We start from the raw sequence: 18,954 nt of genomic DNA, 5'->3' as shown, positions 1-18,954 counted from the left end.
GTTTTTCACCTCTCAGATTATGACATCCAACTGCACAACATGTCTCAGGCATGTTTAAAAAGGCATAGTTTGGATTTTTTGAAGTGTGGTTGTATGCAGTAACCATAGTCAGTGTATTACCTACAGTAGACCGGGGTCGGCGTACCCGCAGTTTGGAAAAGCAGGCAGGAGTATAGGCAGGGCTAGCTATATTTAGAGTACTTCCCCCTCTTTACTGTATCATGCCACACGTAGATCAGCTGTTTGGGCCAGAGTTCCAGTAGGTTATAGAAGAGACAAAAAAATACAAGAAACTAAAAATGAATGATTATGACAGCAGCGACTAAATGCCATTTACTGTAGACACAAGAGGATACCTTTATGAACTAGAGTACACAGAAGAAGAACTTTTGAGGCACGCCTGGCAGATGCATCAGGAAAGTCATGTCAAGTCCATGGGAAGTGCTCGTCAGGGCAAAATTGGCATCGGAGTCAGAGTTAGAGAGCGAAATTGGAAATGAGGACATGAGAGGGTTTGAACCTAAGAAAAGGAGGAGGAATACATTGAATTGCTCAAGCAATTCTAGTCAGTCATTGGGAACAGAGAAGTATTTCATTGGGATGATGGATGTGACGAAAGAAGATGGCATTTTCAAGGACGCACATGATGTCGGAAAGTTTGTAGGGAGAAAACTTGGAGATGCACAATTAATTAGGATAACGAGATGTGGGATGGCTATCACTGATTTTATCTGAAAGCATCAGAGAGATAGAGCCTTTAAGATAGAGATATTTAGATGTCTCTGCATGACTTGCAAAGAGGGAGATATTTAGATGTATCTGCATGACTTGCTTCCCACTCTGATTAAGAGCAAAGAGGAAGGGAGTGATAAGTGGCATGCCACTGTCAGTAGAGGCTGAGACATTTTGGGATGTTGCAGGTGTGTGTGAGGCAAGAAGAATGACTAGATTCTGAGAAGGAGGACAGTAACTCTGTGTGTTTGACCTTTGAAGGGGAACTGCCAGAAACTGTGTACCATTGGTTATGTGACTTACAGAGTGAGGCCTAAGAAAGAGCTCTTCTTAAGATATTTTTGCTGTCAAGAATATGGTCATGTTGCTGCAGTATGTAATGAGTCAGAAGATGTGGGGGATGTGGGAAGGACAACTGCAATGTTGAAGATTGTAAAGTTGAGAAAGAGCAAGTGAAGTGCCCCCCCCACCCCTGTGCATGCACATTAAAGCCCCGGGGGAGCATTCTGTGCATGCATAGCCCAGGGGGAGGACCCTATAGTAGCCTAATGTAGCCTAGCTCAAGCATTCAGACTGAACGCTGCAGTTTGTGTGAACAAGGACATGTTGCTACCTGCCAATGCTCCTTAATCATACTCCTAATGCCACATTAGCAATCGAACCAGATACCATGCCATAGATCGTCCAATCACGATTGCACAATCTGGGACAATTTGCATATTGAAGATAAAATTAGGCCATGCCCCTAAGGAAAATTCTGCTGAAGGAAAATAAATCCTGCTAGTGAAAATAAATTCTGCGATAACAGTGGATGACCAAATGGGTAATGTGAAATAAATTAATTTACCCATTTACAAATTCATTTCAGGTTCATTCATTTATTTTCCAAATTTTTGGAGCATTTTATTTATGTATTCATTATTTAAATAATTGCTATTCAATTTTCAAGCATTTGCTACTACTTTCGGCTGCTCCCGTTAGGGGTCACCACAGCAGATCATCCATTTCCATCTCTTCCTGTCCTCTGCATCTTCCTCTGTCACACCAGCCACCTGCATATCCTCTCTCACCACATCCATAAACCTCCTCTTTGGCCTTCCTCTTTTCCTCTTCCCCGGCAGCTCCATATTCAGCATCCTTCTCCCAATATAGCCATCAGGACTCTGAATCTCTCCCTATAGTCTCCCCCTCACACGCCATTGGCATAAATACCACCATTCACCTAACTGTTATGCCTGATATGTTTATTTCTGTTATTGTGTAATTGTATTGTTCATGATAATATGTGGAGTGTCTGTTGTTGTCCATGTATGTATTGTGCTGCAGAGTTTGTGTACCAAAAACAAATTCCACCGGCCTTGGTCATGTGGCTAATAAAACAATCTAATCTAATCTAATCTATAATGCCCAGCATCTCTCCTCTGCACATGTCCAAACCATCTCAATTTTGCCTCTCTTGCTTTGTCTCCAAACCATTCAACCTGAGCTGTCCCTCTAATATATTCGTTCCTAATCCTGTCCTTCTTCGTCACTCCCAGTGAAAATCTTAGCATCTTCAACTCTGCCACCTCCAGCTCTGCCTCCTGTCTTTTCATCAGTGTCACTGTCTCCAACCCATATAACATAACTGGTCTCACAACCATCTTGTAAACCTTCCCTTTAACTCTTGCTGGTACCCTTCTGTTGCAAATCACTCCTGACAATCTTCTCCACCCACTCCACCCTGCCTGATTGAATTTTCAAGCATATATTACCTAAATTGGATTGGTTTTACCAACTCTGATATAATTGAAGTGTGTAGCAGCTGTATTATGTCGTAAAATACAAATATTGGATCCAGACTTGGATCAGCAGGCTTCCTAGAAAACCAAATGACTCGGATTGGATCAAGGGCAAAAAACCTTGATCAGACATTGCTATGTGAAACTGTTGGTAGACAAAATCAAGACAAATCTGAGCAATGGACACAAGCTAACTAATAGATGGGTTACAGTTAGCGCTGTACAGATACACTGTATTAGTTTTCTGGTAGCACCATTTTGGAAATACATTGGCAATCTAGAAAACTTGTTTTGTGCCAATTTGTGGCACTTCTGATGTGGGTTGGGCAAGGCTTCCTGACCTAAATCTGCCAATCTGATAACCTTTCTGAAATCCTTGAAGCCTTTTCTGTTACCCAAGCAAAACATAATGTTTAAAGATATTATGTAAAACTATCAAATTTCATCTTTGTGTGGCTTGTCCAATTCTGTATATATTTGTCCAATTCTGTATCACGGGGCAAACATTCTAGTTACTTACTATGGAAATCAGGGCTTTTAATTATAAATCGAGTTCTTGGTCATTACTGTTGCAACAAAGGTCGACAACAAACACCTTTCCAGGGATCATAGATTGTACTGTTCCTATTACCAGGGTGCTCACTGTAAAAGAGTGAATAGCTGAGTCAAAATCATGATTTTATTTCAGCCTCTCCTGTGTTCCCTAACTGTGAATTTCTTCAACTATGCTTCACACTGACGTTTTGCATCAAATGCAATATGGCACACCTAGTGAGCTGTGAAAAAAAGAAGGACAAAAAATAAAAACACTGCATCTGTCAGATGAAATGGGTGATCAAAGTGATTTTAGTAGCCAGAAAACAAATTAAATTCAGCCAACCAGTTCACAGCTACTATTTGAAGGCAGTGATTGTGTGAACACTTTGGCTGGACTTGACCAGTCATCTCCCAATGTGATTTCACAACTGGCTACATTCTGAAATTGCCTGTACGGCTCATTGTAGTGATTTTACGTGGTGTGCTGAGGCTTCAAAGTGTGTGTCAAGAAATCCAGGAAGTCGAGTTGAGCTTCGGTAGTTTAAGACGTAGCCAGCAAGAAAGAGACGAACTTCCCCTGTATGGGGACACTTTGATCTTATTTCTCCCAATAAAGTACATTTTCAGTAATATTACACAAGCATATCCACTGCCCTCTGCCCAGTCAAACCACTGCCACTTTCCAGTTATACACACTAGTACTGCTCACCCCGGTGCATTATTACTCTTAAGAAAATTAGGTAACACTTTAGTATGGGGAACATATTCTAAGTAAAAAAACTTAATTTAGAGTAATTTAACACTATGAACACTTGTAGTTTTGTGTTTTGTTATGTAAGAACAGACCATATTCATTAAGTGTTAGTAAGGGAGAATAACTGTTCCTGTGGTACTACCACCTTATAAAGTCCATACTAAGCGAAGCATATTGAGATGGTACTACTAATAAGCAATAATTCTGAGGTTATAGAGGGAAAACTCATAGTTGATGGCTTACTGGTTGTATAATAAGGCCATGCAGAATAAGGCATTAATGAGTACGTAATAATGACCAATTAAGAGCCAATATGTTGCTAATTTGCATGCTAATAAGCACCTAATTAACGGTGACTATGTTCCCCATACTAAAGTGTTACCGAAAATTATAGTTTATTATACAACAGTTAATTCCAACCAAGTCATTTAATTGGACAAGAGGCCTTCCATGGGTGCTGATATTCAGTATAACAGCACTGGGACGTTTAACTATATGTATCACTCCGCCACACAGGTGTTCTGCGCACAGGTCCAGATTAATGTACATGATACCAAGTAGCTAGCCAGCGGTAATGTGTGTAGACCTATACAAAGTAGCAAGCTGTGCAGGGCAATGTTTGTGTTCAGGTTGCCTGGCAACGGTCCAAGTTCAAGAGCGTAGCTGTGGAACCATTTGTTGGCGGAGCTAAATAAATGATTAAATAGACAAATCATAATCTGTTGTCGCTTATTACTGTTAACTAATAAATGGCGATTGTAGAACTGTTGTATAAAAGCAATATCACGTGAAAGGGAATGCTGTTATACTGAATATCAGCACCCCCTCTCGTGTGATATTGCTCAATTATACAGTTATGTTATACAATCATGCTATACTTCCCAGAGAAAAGACACCATATTGATAAATAATAAATAAATTGATTACTTTATTTATTGAAATTGTTAAGAGTAGTTTCATTCACAGGCTTTTCCTGTCACAAAATTTTACACACAACATTTTTTAAATTACTACCCAACTACCAGTATTTATTTATTGAACGAGGATCACATTGAATTGTTGTTGTTTTTCATTCATTTATATTGTATTAACAGTGGCAGTGAAATAGGTTTTGATGCTCTTGGCGTGGAAATTTGCCTGTGAACACTCTGGACTCAAAATAATTACACAAAGCAATGATGGTTGATGATAAAAGACAATCAGTATTGTACAACACACAGACCAGACCAGACAACACAAATACTGTACCATACAGTCAAACACTGGTCAGACCTCATGGGTCCCGTCCCTGTATTCTCACTGACCAAAGTCTTCATTATACACCCTTCCAAGATGAAGAAAAACGTATCCATTGGCCAACTTCAAACCTTACATTTTCCTTGTACCTCACACCATAGGTTAGTTCAAAGATTTGGTCATTGCAAGCTAGCCCTTGTGTTGTCCACACATCCTGTATACTGCCCTTGTCTTAAGGGCCATTTATGACCGGCCTTCATTAAACCTCTAAATTAAAGCAACTTAATTTAATTCTAAACCCCAAATCTATTTTGCATGAAGAAACAACCTGTCATTCATCACAAACGTTGTGACTACCTGGGTTTTCCCTCTTCACAGTGCAGAAAGACTACATTTAATCAGTGGACACCAATCGTTTTTATTACAACACACCTGTCATACTTGTTTTCTTTACTAAAGTAGAGGTTTATTATTATTATTATTATTATTATTATTATTGCTTAAGGTACCGCATATGTGTAAATTTTAACTTTTTAACTAGATATAGCACTTGTATAGCCTAAGAAAGGAGCAGAAATGTGCAGGAAGTAGTTTTTGTCTTAGGGTCAAACATGACCCTAAGACAATCTTAGTACCCTAGTGGTGTACAGCTTTCATGGAAATATGAACAAAATCAATGTTTCACTTTTTCTAATGTTGGGGTCACACTAGGAAAAGCTATCGAATTTCATTTTGAAAAAAGATAATTTAAAGTCTTTTCTCTGCTGTTAAACATTTTTATGGGTAATTTTTGACTCGTAGACAACAGAAGGGCTAGGGGCCATATAGAATCACAAGGGACTGTGTGACAAGCAGGGAAGATGGGAGAGAAGATAACACCCATCCCGCATTTACAAACATTCCTTACTCCACGCTGGAGAGTTCACAAGACCTTTCTTTAAAGCGATTTGCCCCATAGAGTATAGAGACACAAATACACAACGGATAAATGATAATTCCTAATGCTTCATTACAATTTCCTTTCACATTCCCCACTTTTTATAATTTTTCATGCTGGGGAACATCTTACCTCACACAGAATAACCATGAGCCCTGTCACTTGTAAACTAACTGAAATCAGATTATATCAACATACATACATGTGGGCAGCATGGGGGCAGTCCAGTAGTTAGACATGTGGGCAGTCCAGTAGTTAGCACTGCTGCCTCACAGCAAGAAGGTACTGGGTTCGAAACCCAGGCCATCCCAGATCATTTCTGTGTGGGCTTTTCATGTTTTCCCTGTATGTGCGTGGGTTTCCTCTGGGTGCGCCAGTTTCCTCCCACCATCAAAAGCTGGTTGTTTCAGCTGGTTGGAGTCTGTCCTCGTGTATCACCTGCCTATTCGGCAGGATTCAGGGAGCTGAACTGTATAATCATCCTGTTGGAGCCTCTCCATCTCAAGCCATGACAGGAGCTTCCTTCTATTGATATTTGAGCATTCAGCCACAAGCTGCTTCTGAGTCAGCGTAGAAGTAGGTCTCCTACTGGTCCACAGTTCCGACATATGCTTCATATAGCCCCTCTCCCGGGGTCAGCTGTTATAGTAGCATTCCATCAGTTCCAGGTTGTCGGCCCTAGTAAATTAATGTCTTGTTCCAGTAGCCCATTTCTCATCAGGTTGCCCTGGTTCCTTGACACCTGATGCGGACCTTGTTAACCCGGGCGATGTCCAAGCTGTTATAACTCTATTCATGTTACAGTCCCACTCATATCCAAGGTAGCTGGTTTGTATAGTATTATGAATCTAAGCCACGGACTCTTAATGGAGACTTGCCCCAACTGGGGTTTGAACCCCCAATCTCCAGCATGTAAAGCCGATGTTGTTACCTACTGAGCTATCCAGCTGATACTGTCAGTGTGTTGAACGGGACCGAGTTTTGTAACACTGGGGGGGTTTGTGACATGGTGTCACATTGTTTTATGTCACCGACATACAACAATGACTAGGTGCCATTGAAGCCCAATGGGTCAGCCCCCAGACACCAGTGCTGCAGGAAGAATGCAGGGTTGTGCTACCCTGAGGTCTGTGCTAGGGTCTATGATGCAGAGACTGGGTGACACAGAAGCTTGCCTAGGTTGCAGACCAGCACCAGCATGGCAGGAGCAGCTGGCTGCCGGTCCTTTTGCGAGACATTGACTGTTTAGACCCACACATGCAGATGAAGGCAGTGGGCGAGAGGTCTCACGGCCCACCCATCCAGCATCATCAGCTGCCACACCAGCCTGCTCCAGGGCCACTACGCCAGTGCCAGGTCCCTCGCCAGACATCTATATCAGAGCCTTAGCCACTGAATGGGACGAGGAATTTTACAGAGACTATTTTATGCGGTGAGAGTATCGGCCCAAGGTGTATGCATCTCATGTCTTCATGGCTCTTGGACCATTCAAGTCATATTAGAGCTGGGTGAAGAGGGTGAACTGGAGCGGGACAAATGGGAAAATGGAGTTACCACTGAACATAAAAGAGAAGGTCCAGTTCTACATGACCCAAAGAGTTCCAGAACTATTGGGGAACAGAAGCACAACATCAGAAAGAGAGAGACTGAGGAGCCCCTGTAAGGTCAACCCTGAGAGGCAGTGTATTGGTTATTGTAGCCACTGAATTTGAAAGATAGTGAATGACTCATAATGTCAATAAAAATGCACAGCATTAACAATGCCTTTTTACTGTCTTTCCTATTTTGTGTAATGAACAAGATATACCAAGATAGTATATCAGATATAAATCAAGATGAAGTTAAAAAAATAAAGAACAAACAGAAATTATGAGCTGTGTTGGGGCTCGACAGTAACCAACAGATTTGTGGTGTTACATACGCTCTTACACTCAGTGTGACGATCTGTGTGACAATGTGGGGGCTGGGAGACCTGTTGGGAGGACACACTCGCTCATTAAGTGAAAACAAAAAGGTACATTGTAATGCTAATGATGTGTTTAGGCTTTATTACCTGCCAAGATATGCAGGAGATGTTTGTGAGCATACTGCCTGTTTAAACTGATTGCATCATTTAAACAGTAGGGATAGAGTTGAGACTAGAGAGCCAACCTGGACAAATACAGGATAAATTGTTTCGTAAAAGACAAAAAAAAAAGAAAAAAGAAACAGAGGGATGGTTTTTAAAAAGTAATGTGTTTATTTTGCAAGTGCCTGATTCTTGCAGCCAAGTACGCTATTTTTGCTCTCTCTCTCTCTTCTTGGATTTTTTTTAAAGTATTGTTTATTCTGCAATCACAAAATATGTTTTAAACTGTCCTTTACAACTGATTTCACCTATTACATTATATTGACCGTAAACATGTATAAAAAACAGTCAGGTTTGTCCTGGTGTGTTACAGTACTGGCATGTAGGCTACTCTGTGACTAGATAAATCATAGGCCTTGTTAACAGCAGATGAGCTGCACGGATGAGTGCAACGCACACCCTCGCACATGGTTATTTGTTACTGTATATCAATCATTTCCCACTCGTATTGCTTTCATTTTTCATGCGGTTCTGTTGAATAATGCACCTTTTGGCATTTTCATGGCACAGAACAGAATAGATGTATAATCAGCAATTAGAGGCCTGTGTCTTTCAGCCTTCTCGCTTGTTTGCTCAATTTGAACGACCTCTATTTAAAAAAATTTTTTGGGGGATTTTGATATACATTATTAATCCCGTGAGGAAATTATAATCTGCATTTAACCCATCCTAGCTGTGTAGCTAGGAGCAGTGGGCAGCTTCTGCGCAACGCTTGTGGACCAACTCCAGTTCATCTTGCCATGCCTCAGTCAGGGGCACAGACAGGAGTATTAACCCTAACATGCATGTCTTTTTGACGGTGGGGGAAACTGGAGCACCCGGAAAAAAACCCACGCAGACACGGGGAGAACATGCAAACTCCACATAGAGGATAACCTGGGATGGCCCCCAAAGTTGGACAACCCCGGTGTTCGAACCCAGGACCTCCTTGCTGTGAGGTGACAGTGCTAACCACTGGGCCACAGTGTCGTATTTTCATGACCTTATGATAATAACAAGTGTTTCACTAAAAGAAGGCTCTGTGTGGGAAGCACCCTCCCTCATACTATGATCAGAACATCTGATTTCAGGCTCACTGGGTCAATGACACTGGGCATAATCACTGCTCCTCCTCATGGATGGATAAAACATTGCAGCTAGTTTCCACACAGTGCTTAGGGGTGTTACGAGTCAGGGCTGCGCTCACTACGTCATCAAGGTGGGATCTCAAAACAACCAAGGACCCAGCAGGGATCTGTACGGGCCCTGTCACGGACCAGCCGGTTAGTCTAGATGGCTGTATCTGTAATATATTTGCCTGATATTGTTTTCCATGTGTTCCAGTCTAGAAAGTGTTACATTTTTTTCAACATTTGAAGCAGATCATATAACTTTTTTACTGGACCAAAAAAGTCACGTTTTATTTTACAATAAACATTTGGGCAAAATTGTCTCTATGTGATTTTTTCCCCCTTCATTTTTGGTTATTGTAAAATTGGTCTTAAATCTCATTCCAATTGGCATGAAAAAAGTCTTAAATCTAACTTGCCTGAAGCTGTTTTAAATCTAACTTGCCTTAAATCTAAAATCTAACTTGCCTTAAATCTAACTTCGATTTAAGATTAATTTAAGATTAATTTAAGATTAATTTAATTTAAGATTAGATTTAATTTTAGATTGAATTTTTAGATTTACTTAGATTTACTTAGTATTTAGTAAATAGTATTTCTTAGTAAATATTATTACTTACTATTTAGATTTACTTAGATTTAATGAGATTAGATTTAATTTAAGATTAATTTAACTTTGATTTATTATTAATTTAGATTTAAGATTAAGGTAGATTTAAGATTAATAAATCGTAAATCACACTTGCCTGAAGCTGACCCTGCTTTAGTTTACAGCACAGCTTTGTCGTAATATGGCACAAATTAGCCTCTAAGAAAATCTAATAAAGGTCTGACGGAGGGAAATAAAGTTGCAGTATCCTGGCAGCCTCCATAGCCTAATGATACTGGGGTCGGATAGGGACATGGCATTAAATGGTCTGATGTCTTAACTAGTATGCGAGTAAAGTGTCGAGGAAGCATGTATGTATTAGGCTATGTATTACTACCCACTAACTCCACGGGACTGGAGAACATTCAGGCTACGAGGGATGTGTTAAGTAGCAACCATTTGTGACTGGTTTCTAATTAGAGAATAAGATAATATAACAGTGTCTAAGTATAGCATTATTTTGGGTCTAATATGGCATTATATGGGGTTTCTAATTACAGCATAATTTAGATTTATGGTGTCTAATTAGGGTATAACTGTGCTTGTTTACTGTCTAATAAAGAACATATTATTTCTAGTTTTTGTCTAATTTAATACAAAGTATGGTTTGTTATGTCTTATTAGTGTACTGTAGAATAGTGTGACCATACAGTTTACCCAAACCTCTTCTCTATTTACTTAACCGTCTACATTTCACAACTCATCTTTATCTTGCTAGTGACTTAATGTCTTTGTGTTTGTACGTTTGCATTTGGATCTGTTGTGTTTGTGTGCATGTGTAACTGCATTTTTATGTATCATACATTTTGTGTGTGTGTGTGTGTGCGTGTGTGTGTGTGTGTGTGTGTTGAATGCATTCTCTCTCTCTTCCAGAAGCTCGGTTTAGTCGTTTATTCCGAAATTTTCCCAGGGACGTTCTTCAGTCGTTGGCCGATGAAAACATCACCTCCAACTTCCACAGCTGGAGCCTGTCTAAACAGGTACTCCAGTCTCCCTCACTTCTTCCTTATCCCTCCATCACCTCCTTAAACAGCTCTTCCTTGCCTATCCTCTCCTCCCCTCCTATCTCTGACAGAAGAAAACATCATCTCCCATTTCCATCACTTGATTTGATGTAATAGGTCCTATCTCATCTCTTTTCTTTTTCTGTGATTCAGGATTATTGTATGTCAGTAGGTCTTTCAGCAGTTAGATTTAACTCAGTCAGATGTTACAAGATAATCTCTCTAATGTAAGAATTTGACATGCATTATGAAAGATACACAGAACAACTCCACTGAACTAGATGGAAGATGTCTCATTTAAACTACAGCAGATTTAACAGAGTTTAAATGGAAAGAAATTTTCCAGTCATATTTCCAGTCAAGGATTAAATACACTGTAGAGTAGACTTTCCCAGGAAGATGAAACAATGTGATGCCCCGATAATTGGAGCACATCCTCACCTTACTCTAAGGTGCTGGAAAGGAAGCTACAACCAATTGTCGAACCTCAAATCCAGGAGGAACAATGTGGATTCCATCCTAGCTGCGGAACAATGGACCAACTCTTTACCCTTGCGGAAGTGCTGAGGGAGGCATGGGAGTTTCACCAGCCAGTCTACATGTGTTTTGTGGATGTGGAGAAGGCTTATGACCGTGTACCCCGGGAAACTCTGTGGGGTGTACTGCGGGAGTATGGGGCACCGGGGCAGTTGCTACAAGCCATCCAGTCCTTGTATAACCAAAGTGAGGGCTGTGTTCGCATTCTCTACCGGAAATGGTTGATTGCTTCCTCCAGGTTGGGGATGAGTTGATGCCCCAAGTGAAGGAGTTCAAGTATATCGGGGTCTTGTTCACGAGTGAGGGTAGGATGGAGTGGGAGACTGACAGTCGGATTGGTGCAGCATCGGCAGTAATGCGGACGTTGCACCGGACCGTTGTGGTGAAGAGGGAGCTGAGCCGGGAGGCAAAGCTCTCAATTTACCGGTCAATGTTCGTTCCAACCCTCACCTTTGGTCATGAGCTTCGGGTAGTGAACGAAAGGGTGAGATCGCGGATACAAGCAGCTGAAATTAGTTTCCTCTGTAGGGTGTCTGAGCTCAGCCTTAGAAATAGGGTGAAGAGCTTGGACATCTGGAGGGAGCTCGGAGTAGAGCCGCTGCTCCTTTGTGTTGAAAGGAGCCAGTTGAGGTGGTTCGGACATCTGATTAGGATGCCTCCTGGGTGCCTTCCTTTGGAGGTTTTCCAGGCACATCCAACTGGGAGAAGACCCGGGGTAGACTTAGAAATCGCTGGAACACCTTGGGATCCTCCAGGAGGAGCTCGAGGGTCTTGCTGGGGATAGGGATGTCTGGAGTGCCCTACTTAGCTTGCTGCCACCGGGACCTGACCCCAGAGAAGCAGCTGATGATGAGATGAGATGAGATGAGGATTAAATACAAAAAGATGATGCAGACTGAAGCCTCAACATCGACCTTGCCAAAGTGTGCTTGAGCAAGATAACACAGGTCTCAGAGATGTTCTATAATGTGACTTTGCCCTTAGAAGGTATAGTGGACTACACAAGTGTCACAATGCTGAAGTTAATGGTTTGAGACCCAGCATTGCTTCCAACTCAGCCATGTGTTGCAAGGAATACAATGTTCCTTGTAAGGGTTTTCCGAGTTGCTTAGGATACAAGTGTCTGCTAAATGTGAAAAGTAATACATACATCACCTTGACCTACCTGTAGGAGATGAAAAGACTGTCAGAATTTAATTAGCACGTCTGATATGTCTTCAGTAATTAGTAATAGCTAGACTGAAAGATGTTCCCTTTGTATAGGATGATGGACAAGTTTCAAGATGTTGGTCTCCAAAACCAAAAACTGTGGGTTCAACTTGCATCCATTATTTGTCTTCAACCCTACTCTGTTAAGTACATACAAGGCTTAGGCAATTGGATTAATATATCGGCAATCGGCGAGTCCAATCATTGGTTGGTTTTTTTGGGCATTTTTTGCGTGATTTTTGCACTTTTATTTTGCTAATTTATTGGTCTGCCTGCTCGAGAATTCAACTCGGTAAATAATTAACCTGTAAAGCATGATTCAAAGCGTGCGCGAATAGGAACTGGCAGGTGGAGTTGGGCCACATGCAGTTCTTGTTGCACTGATTTCCAACAAGTCTATCACAAAACAGGCCAGTGACTAAATGACAATTAAAGCTGCCTTTAGTGGTTGCTCTCTGATCGATTGGTGCTGAAAAGCAACATCAATTATAAATACTATTTGAGAACCCAACCAAAAACTATATGTGCTCACAGAATATTTTGCCGACACTACTCTTTTGCTAAGATGAAAAATTACTTCATTCTGGTCGTCTGGCTTACTGGTTGTGTCTAGTCTACAATCAAAATGATCCCAAATAGGGGATTTTATATTCTTTTTTGCAACGAGCTCTTCAATGAATGCATTCGCTGAACTCCTTCCCTTTCTAACCCACCTCATTAACACCTCCCTCCAGGCAGGATGCTTTCCATCTGCCTTCAAGACTGCTAAAGTAATCCCCCTTGTCAAGAAACCATCACTTAACCCCTCTGACGTCAAAAACTACAGACAAGTTTCCCTTCTACTCTTTCTATCCCAAACTTTCGAATGTGCTGTCTTTAACCAACTTTCTTGTACCTCCACCAGAACCACCTCCTGGACCCCAACCAGTCTGGGTTCAGAGTGGGTCACTCGACAGAGACGGCCCTCCTTGCAGTGACAGAATCACTGCACTCTGCGAGAGCAAACTCTCTCTCCTCTGTCCTGATACTCCTGGACCTGTCAGCTGCATTCGACACAGTGAACCACCAGATCCCCCTCTCTATCCTCGAGGCGCTGGGTGTCACAGGCTGTGCACTCTCAATGTTTGCATCCTACCTGACGGGTCGCTCCTACCAGGTGACATGGAGGGGATCTGTGTCGGAGCCTCGCAGACTGACTACAGGCGTTCCACAGGGTTCGGTTCTGGGTCATCTCCTTTTCTCCCTGTACACAACATTCCTGGGTTCTGTTATTCGCTCACATGACTTCTCTTACCATTGTTATGCCAATGACACCCAGCTGATCTTGTCCTTTCCTCCCTCTGACACACAAGTAGAGACACGCATTTCTGCGTGCTTGACTGACATCTCGGAGTGGATGGCGACACACCACCTGAAGCTCAATTTGGACAAGACAGAGCTGATGTTCCTCCCAGGGAAAGGTTGCCTGCACCGAGACCTGGCCATCACCATTGACAACACCGTGGTGACGCCAACACGGACTGCGAGGAATCTGGGTGTGATCCTGGATAACCAACTGTTGTTTGCTGCAAACGCATCAGTTTCTCGCTCCTGCAGATTTCTCCTCTATAACATCAGAAGGATTCGCCCATTCCTCACTGACAAGATGGCACAGGTGCTCGTCCAGGCACTGGTCATCTCCCGTCTGGACTACGGCAACTCCCTCCTTGCTGGTGCCCCGGTGTCAGCCATCAGACCTCTGGAGCTTGTTCAGAAAGCTGCAGCTTGTCTGGTCTTCAACCGCCCTAAGTTCTTCCACACAACTCCCCTTCTCATGTCCCTACACTGGCTCCCAGTAGCTGCTCACAACCAGTTTAAGACTCTGGTGCTAGCCTACGGGGCAGTGAAAGGAACAGCTCCTTCCTATCTCCAGGCCATGGTCAAGCCCTACACCCCCACCCTACCACTTCGCTCTGCTGCCTCGGGACGCCTGGTTGCCCCGTCGCTCAGAGGCCCCTGCTGCCGATCGACCCGGTCACGGCTCTTTTCTGTCCTGGCCCCACAGTGGTGGCGTGAACTCCCCACTGATGTTAGGACAGCGGACTTGCTGCCTATCTTTCGGCACAGGTTGAAAACTCACCTCTTCAAGAACTACTACCCTGTTACTTGTTCTTAGCACCTATTGTATTTACTCATTTAAAAGAAAAAATCTCTTTCTTGCGATTTTACTTTGGCACTGGTTTTGCTCTTAGATGCTTGTTTTAGAGAGAAGATGCACTTATGACCTCTGATGACTAGTAGTTCTCCTGATTTTTTACGTTGAATGCACTTATTGTAAGTCGCTTTGGATAAAAGCGTTGGCTAATTGACTGTAATGTAATATAATGTACAATTACATGTAACAGCTGTGTCCTTGGACCAACAGAACTACACTGGTAATGCAAGGCTGAAGAGGTTCTACAAGGTTCTGTCAATCAACAGTGATGGAAAGAAGGATTTTATCTCCACCATGGAAGGTACCGCTATTTCCTTTACCAACAAGAGAAAATCTGGTGGAGAGTGATAGCTTACCAGTGTTGTGCCAAGAGAATGACATTCAAGATAGTGTTCAAGCAGTCACTATTCTTAACACATGAGGCACAGAAGCAACTGGGTCTCACATCACAAGTTTTATTAAGGGGTATACTAAGCCCCTATTGAATTGTCCACTAAATGGTGAATTATGACCATTGAGAACCAACTTTAACTAGACTGTTAGTGCCTTACCCATCACAACATACTTCACATACTCTGATGACACTTCCATACTTGCACTCCTTAAGGACAATATCTATGTTTCAGTCTATCAAGACGCCACAATTACATGCAGCTGAATGTAAAAAAAATAAAAAATTAATATAGAACGGGGCATCTGGATAGCGTAGCTTTTTTCTCATTGCCTACCAACACAGGGATCTTCGGTTCGAATCCCCGTGTTACCTCTCCGGCTTGGTCAGGCATCCCTACAGACACAATTGGCCGTGTCTGCAGGTGGGAAGCCAGATGTGGGTATGTGTCTTGGTCACTGCACTAGCGCCTCCTCTGGTCAGTAAGGGGGGGGGACTGGGGGGAATAGTGTGATCCTCCCACATGCTACATCCTCCTGGCGAAACTCCTCACTATTAGGCGAAAAGAAGCGACTAGCAACTCTACATGTATTGGAGGAGGCATGTAGTCTACAGCCCTCCCCGGTTCAGCAGAAGGGGTGGGGCAATGACCAGGATGGCTCGGAAGAGTGGGGTAATTGGCTGGGTACAACTGGGGAGAACGGGGGGGAGGGTCCACAAAAAAAACAAAAAACTAAAGACTTGTTAATTAACACTTCCAGTACACACAGTACAGTCCACAACTCCACCCACAACCCCGCCTGCATCAATAAGGAAACTGTTGAGATGGTGGAGTGCTTCAAATATCTCGGAGGACTGATCCTGGACAACAAACTGAGATTTGAACAACACACCACTGACATCCACAAATGCTGCCAGCAAAGACTTTCTGCCATCCATGAACTCAAAGCACTTTCTGTTCCCCCATCCCCAACCTGTCAGACCTTGGCAGCAAAGTCATTAAATGTAGAGCACGCACCAGTGCACACGACCCCAGGCACCCCCTCAGCCCATTCTTCACACTACTGCCATCTGGTCACAGATACAGATCCCTATCCTATGGCAGGAGTTTTGCTTCCTCTGCCACAGCATCATTAAACAAAATGCCTCAGTAACTGTCATGTGTATTTGGGCTATCTGTATAGGTTTGTGTGCATAAACGTGGATGTATACTGTATGGTTGTCCTTCATGTAGTCATGGTGTGGTGTTTACTGTATTTATGTGCCTGTGTGTTTATGTGAGGCTCTGTACAGACTGTGGCAACAAGTTTCCTTGGAAAGAACAATAAATCTATCTAGTATCTATCTAAAAGGGACAAACAGAGTTTGAAGATTAACACAGCCACCATTTAACAAAGATGACCCCCAGTCTTCAAAATGACACACTGGGGCTGGGGCGTCCAGGTGTCGTGGCGGTCTACCAACACGGGGATCGGCGGTTCAAATCCCCGTGTTACCTCTGGCTTGGCTGGGCATCCCTACGGACACAATTGGCTGTGTCTGTGGGTGGGAAGCTGGATATGGGTATGTGTCCTGGTCGCTGCACTAGTGCCTCCTCTGGTCGGTCGTGGGTGCCTGTTCGGGGGGGAGGGGGAACTGGGGGGAATAGCATGATCCTCCCACGTGCTACATCCCCCAGGTGAAACTCCTCACTGTCAGGTGAAAAGCAGCAGCTGGTGACTCCACATGTATCGGAGGAGGCATGTGGTAGTTTGCAGCCCTCCCCAGATCGGCAGAGGGGTGGAGCAGCAACCAGGACGGCTCGGAAGAGTGGGGCAATTGGCCAGATACGATTGGGGAGAAAAAGGGGTAACCCCCCCTCAAAAAAAATAAAATAAAAAACACACTGAAACAAGCAACTGTGTTTTTCAAAGATTAGAAAGTATAGTAACACTTCAACATACTTTTGAATAATTGACTGTTCTTGCTGGCATATTTTTGCACCAATTTTACTTGATAGATTGCCTGTAAATTTATTGTACATAACAGAAATGTCTAAGATATGTATGGCAATGATAACACCATCCTCATCGAGGTGATAATGATTATTATCATAATAAAGACATTAATGCCTCCAATGATGATGGTAATGGTTGAAGTAATGAAGATGCTGGTAAGGGTGGTCATGATGAAGATGGAGACTATTCTAAAGACTGCAACAGTGAGGATGAACAATGCCTTTAATGAGGACCATGTTCATTTTAATGAGTAAATATATTTTTTTTCTATTTATTCATTTTTTTGTTTTTGCGGTATATTTAGTTACTTGATGATGAATTTGTCTAATAATTAATACGTGTCTGCTCTTCACCAGCCTACCGGTACCCATTCTATGCGGTGCAGTGGCACCCAGAGAAGAGCCCCTTCGAGTGGATAGACAAGCGGGGCATGGTTCACTCCTCCTCGGCTGTCAAAGCCTCCTTCTACACTGCCAGCTTCTTTGTCTCTGAGGGTGAGGCTATGTTTCTGTCTGTGTGTGCGCTACCTCTTAGTAGTTGGTCTCTTAGTAGTTGGTCTCTTTCTTCCACTTTTTTACTCTTCTAAGCCTTTCAGTTACCCCTTGATAGCTCATCTTTACCTTTAACCCTCTTTCTATCAACTCCTCTCTCGCTCTCTGTCAAAGAAAGAAAGTTAAATCAGTTCATCTGGGCACAATGTTTACTGAGAGAAATGTTTCATCACTCATCTAAGTGACCTCTTCAGTCTTGAGATTTGATTTTGATCTTCTTACTTGGATTACTGAGCATGCATAAAGACATCTCTCTCTGTCAGTTGTGCTTATCCCCATTCTCTCCATCGCTCTCATGTTGTGAATGGACTGCATTTATAAAGCGATTTTCTAGCGTACCTACCACTCAAAGAGCTTCACGATGTTTTCCTCACATTCACACACACATTCATACACTGATGGCAGAGGCTGCCATGAAAAGCGCCAACCTGCTCATCAGCAGCAGTTATCAATTCAGTGTCTTGCTCAAGGACCCTTTGACACGCTCTCTGCAAGAGCCGGAGATCGAAGCAGCGACCTTCCCATTACTAGACGACCCGCTCTACCTCCTGAGTCATGCCACCCCGTTGTTGTGTGTTGTGTATGTGTTATTATATCGCTCAGCTTCTCCTCTACACTGTCTCACCACTCTTCATTTTTGCATCAATTATTACCCCACTCTCTACTCTAGCTGCCCTTTTTCTGTCTTTTCTATGATATTTTTGCTCTTTAATTCAGCAAACTTCGGCTCCCCCAAAATGTTTCTCTCCCTTCCCGATGTCTCTCTCTGCCTTGTTTCAACTAACTTTCCATCTACTGCACCCTGCAGCCATGAAGAACCACCATCAGTTTCCCAGTCCTCTGGAAGAGGAGAAGGCTCTCATCTACAACTTCTCCCCCGTCTACAGAGGCATCCAGTCTGTCTTCCTGCAAAACTACTATTTCGACTGACGTACAAAACACATTGAGCACACCTGAGCCAACTCAATTTATTTCACGTTGGTAGAAGATTCTGATCCACCTTGTAAATCCAAACACTTGGCAGATTGATACTTGACGGAGTGGCATCTTAGTGCAAAATTTGACTGCAGTTACCAGTTAGCCTAAGTTAATTTACATTTTCGAGACCGAGTGAAAGTACTGATAGTGCAGTGATAAAACTCAGTGATTAAGAGTGGCTAATCCTTGCAAGACAGATGAAACCCCATTCACAGTGTCTTTTCGTAGTA

At 42.7% G+C, this 18,954-nt stretch overlaps 1 protein-coding gene across 1 annotated transcript in view; it reads left to right on the top strand.

Moving 5' to 3' along the window:
• Positions 1-18,676, top strand: part of zgc:171566 — a 37,881-nt gene extending 19,205 nt beyond the window's left edge. The window contains exons 6-9 of the mRNA XM_056300892.1: positions 10,737-10,843; positions 15,018-15,108; positions 17,552-17,689; positions 18,555-18,676. Coding sequence (XP_056156867.1) covers positions 10,737-10,843; positions 15,018-15,108; positions 17,552-17,689; positions 18,555-18,676 — 458 coding nt within the window. The remainder of the gene's footprint in view (positions 1-10,736; positions 10,844-15,017; positions 15,109-17,551; positions 17,690-18,554) is intronic.
• The last annotated feature ends 278 nt before the right edge of the window (positions 18,677-18,954 follow it).

This window comes from Lampris incognitus, chromosome 2 (genome assembly GCF_029633865.1).
Source record: "Lampris incognitus isolate fLamInc1 chromosome 2, fLamInc1.hap2, whole genome shotgun sequence".
In the NCBI taxonomy this organism is placed as follows: Eukaryota; Metazoa; Chordata; class Actinopteri; order Lampriformes; family Lampridae; genus Lampris; species Lampris incognitus.
Note: the sequence above shows the minus strand (reverse complement) of the source record. Positions and strands in the feature narration are given on the sequence as shown.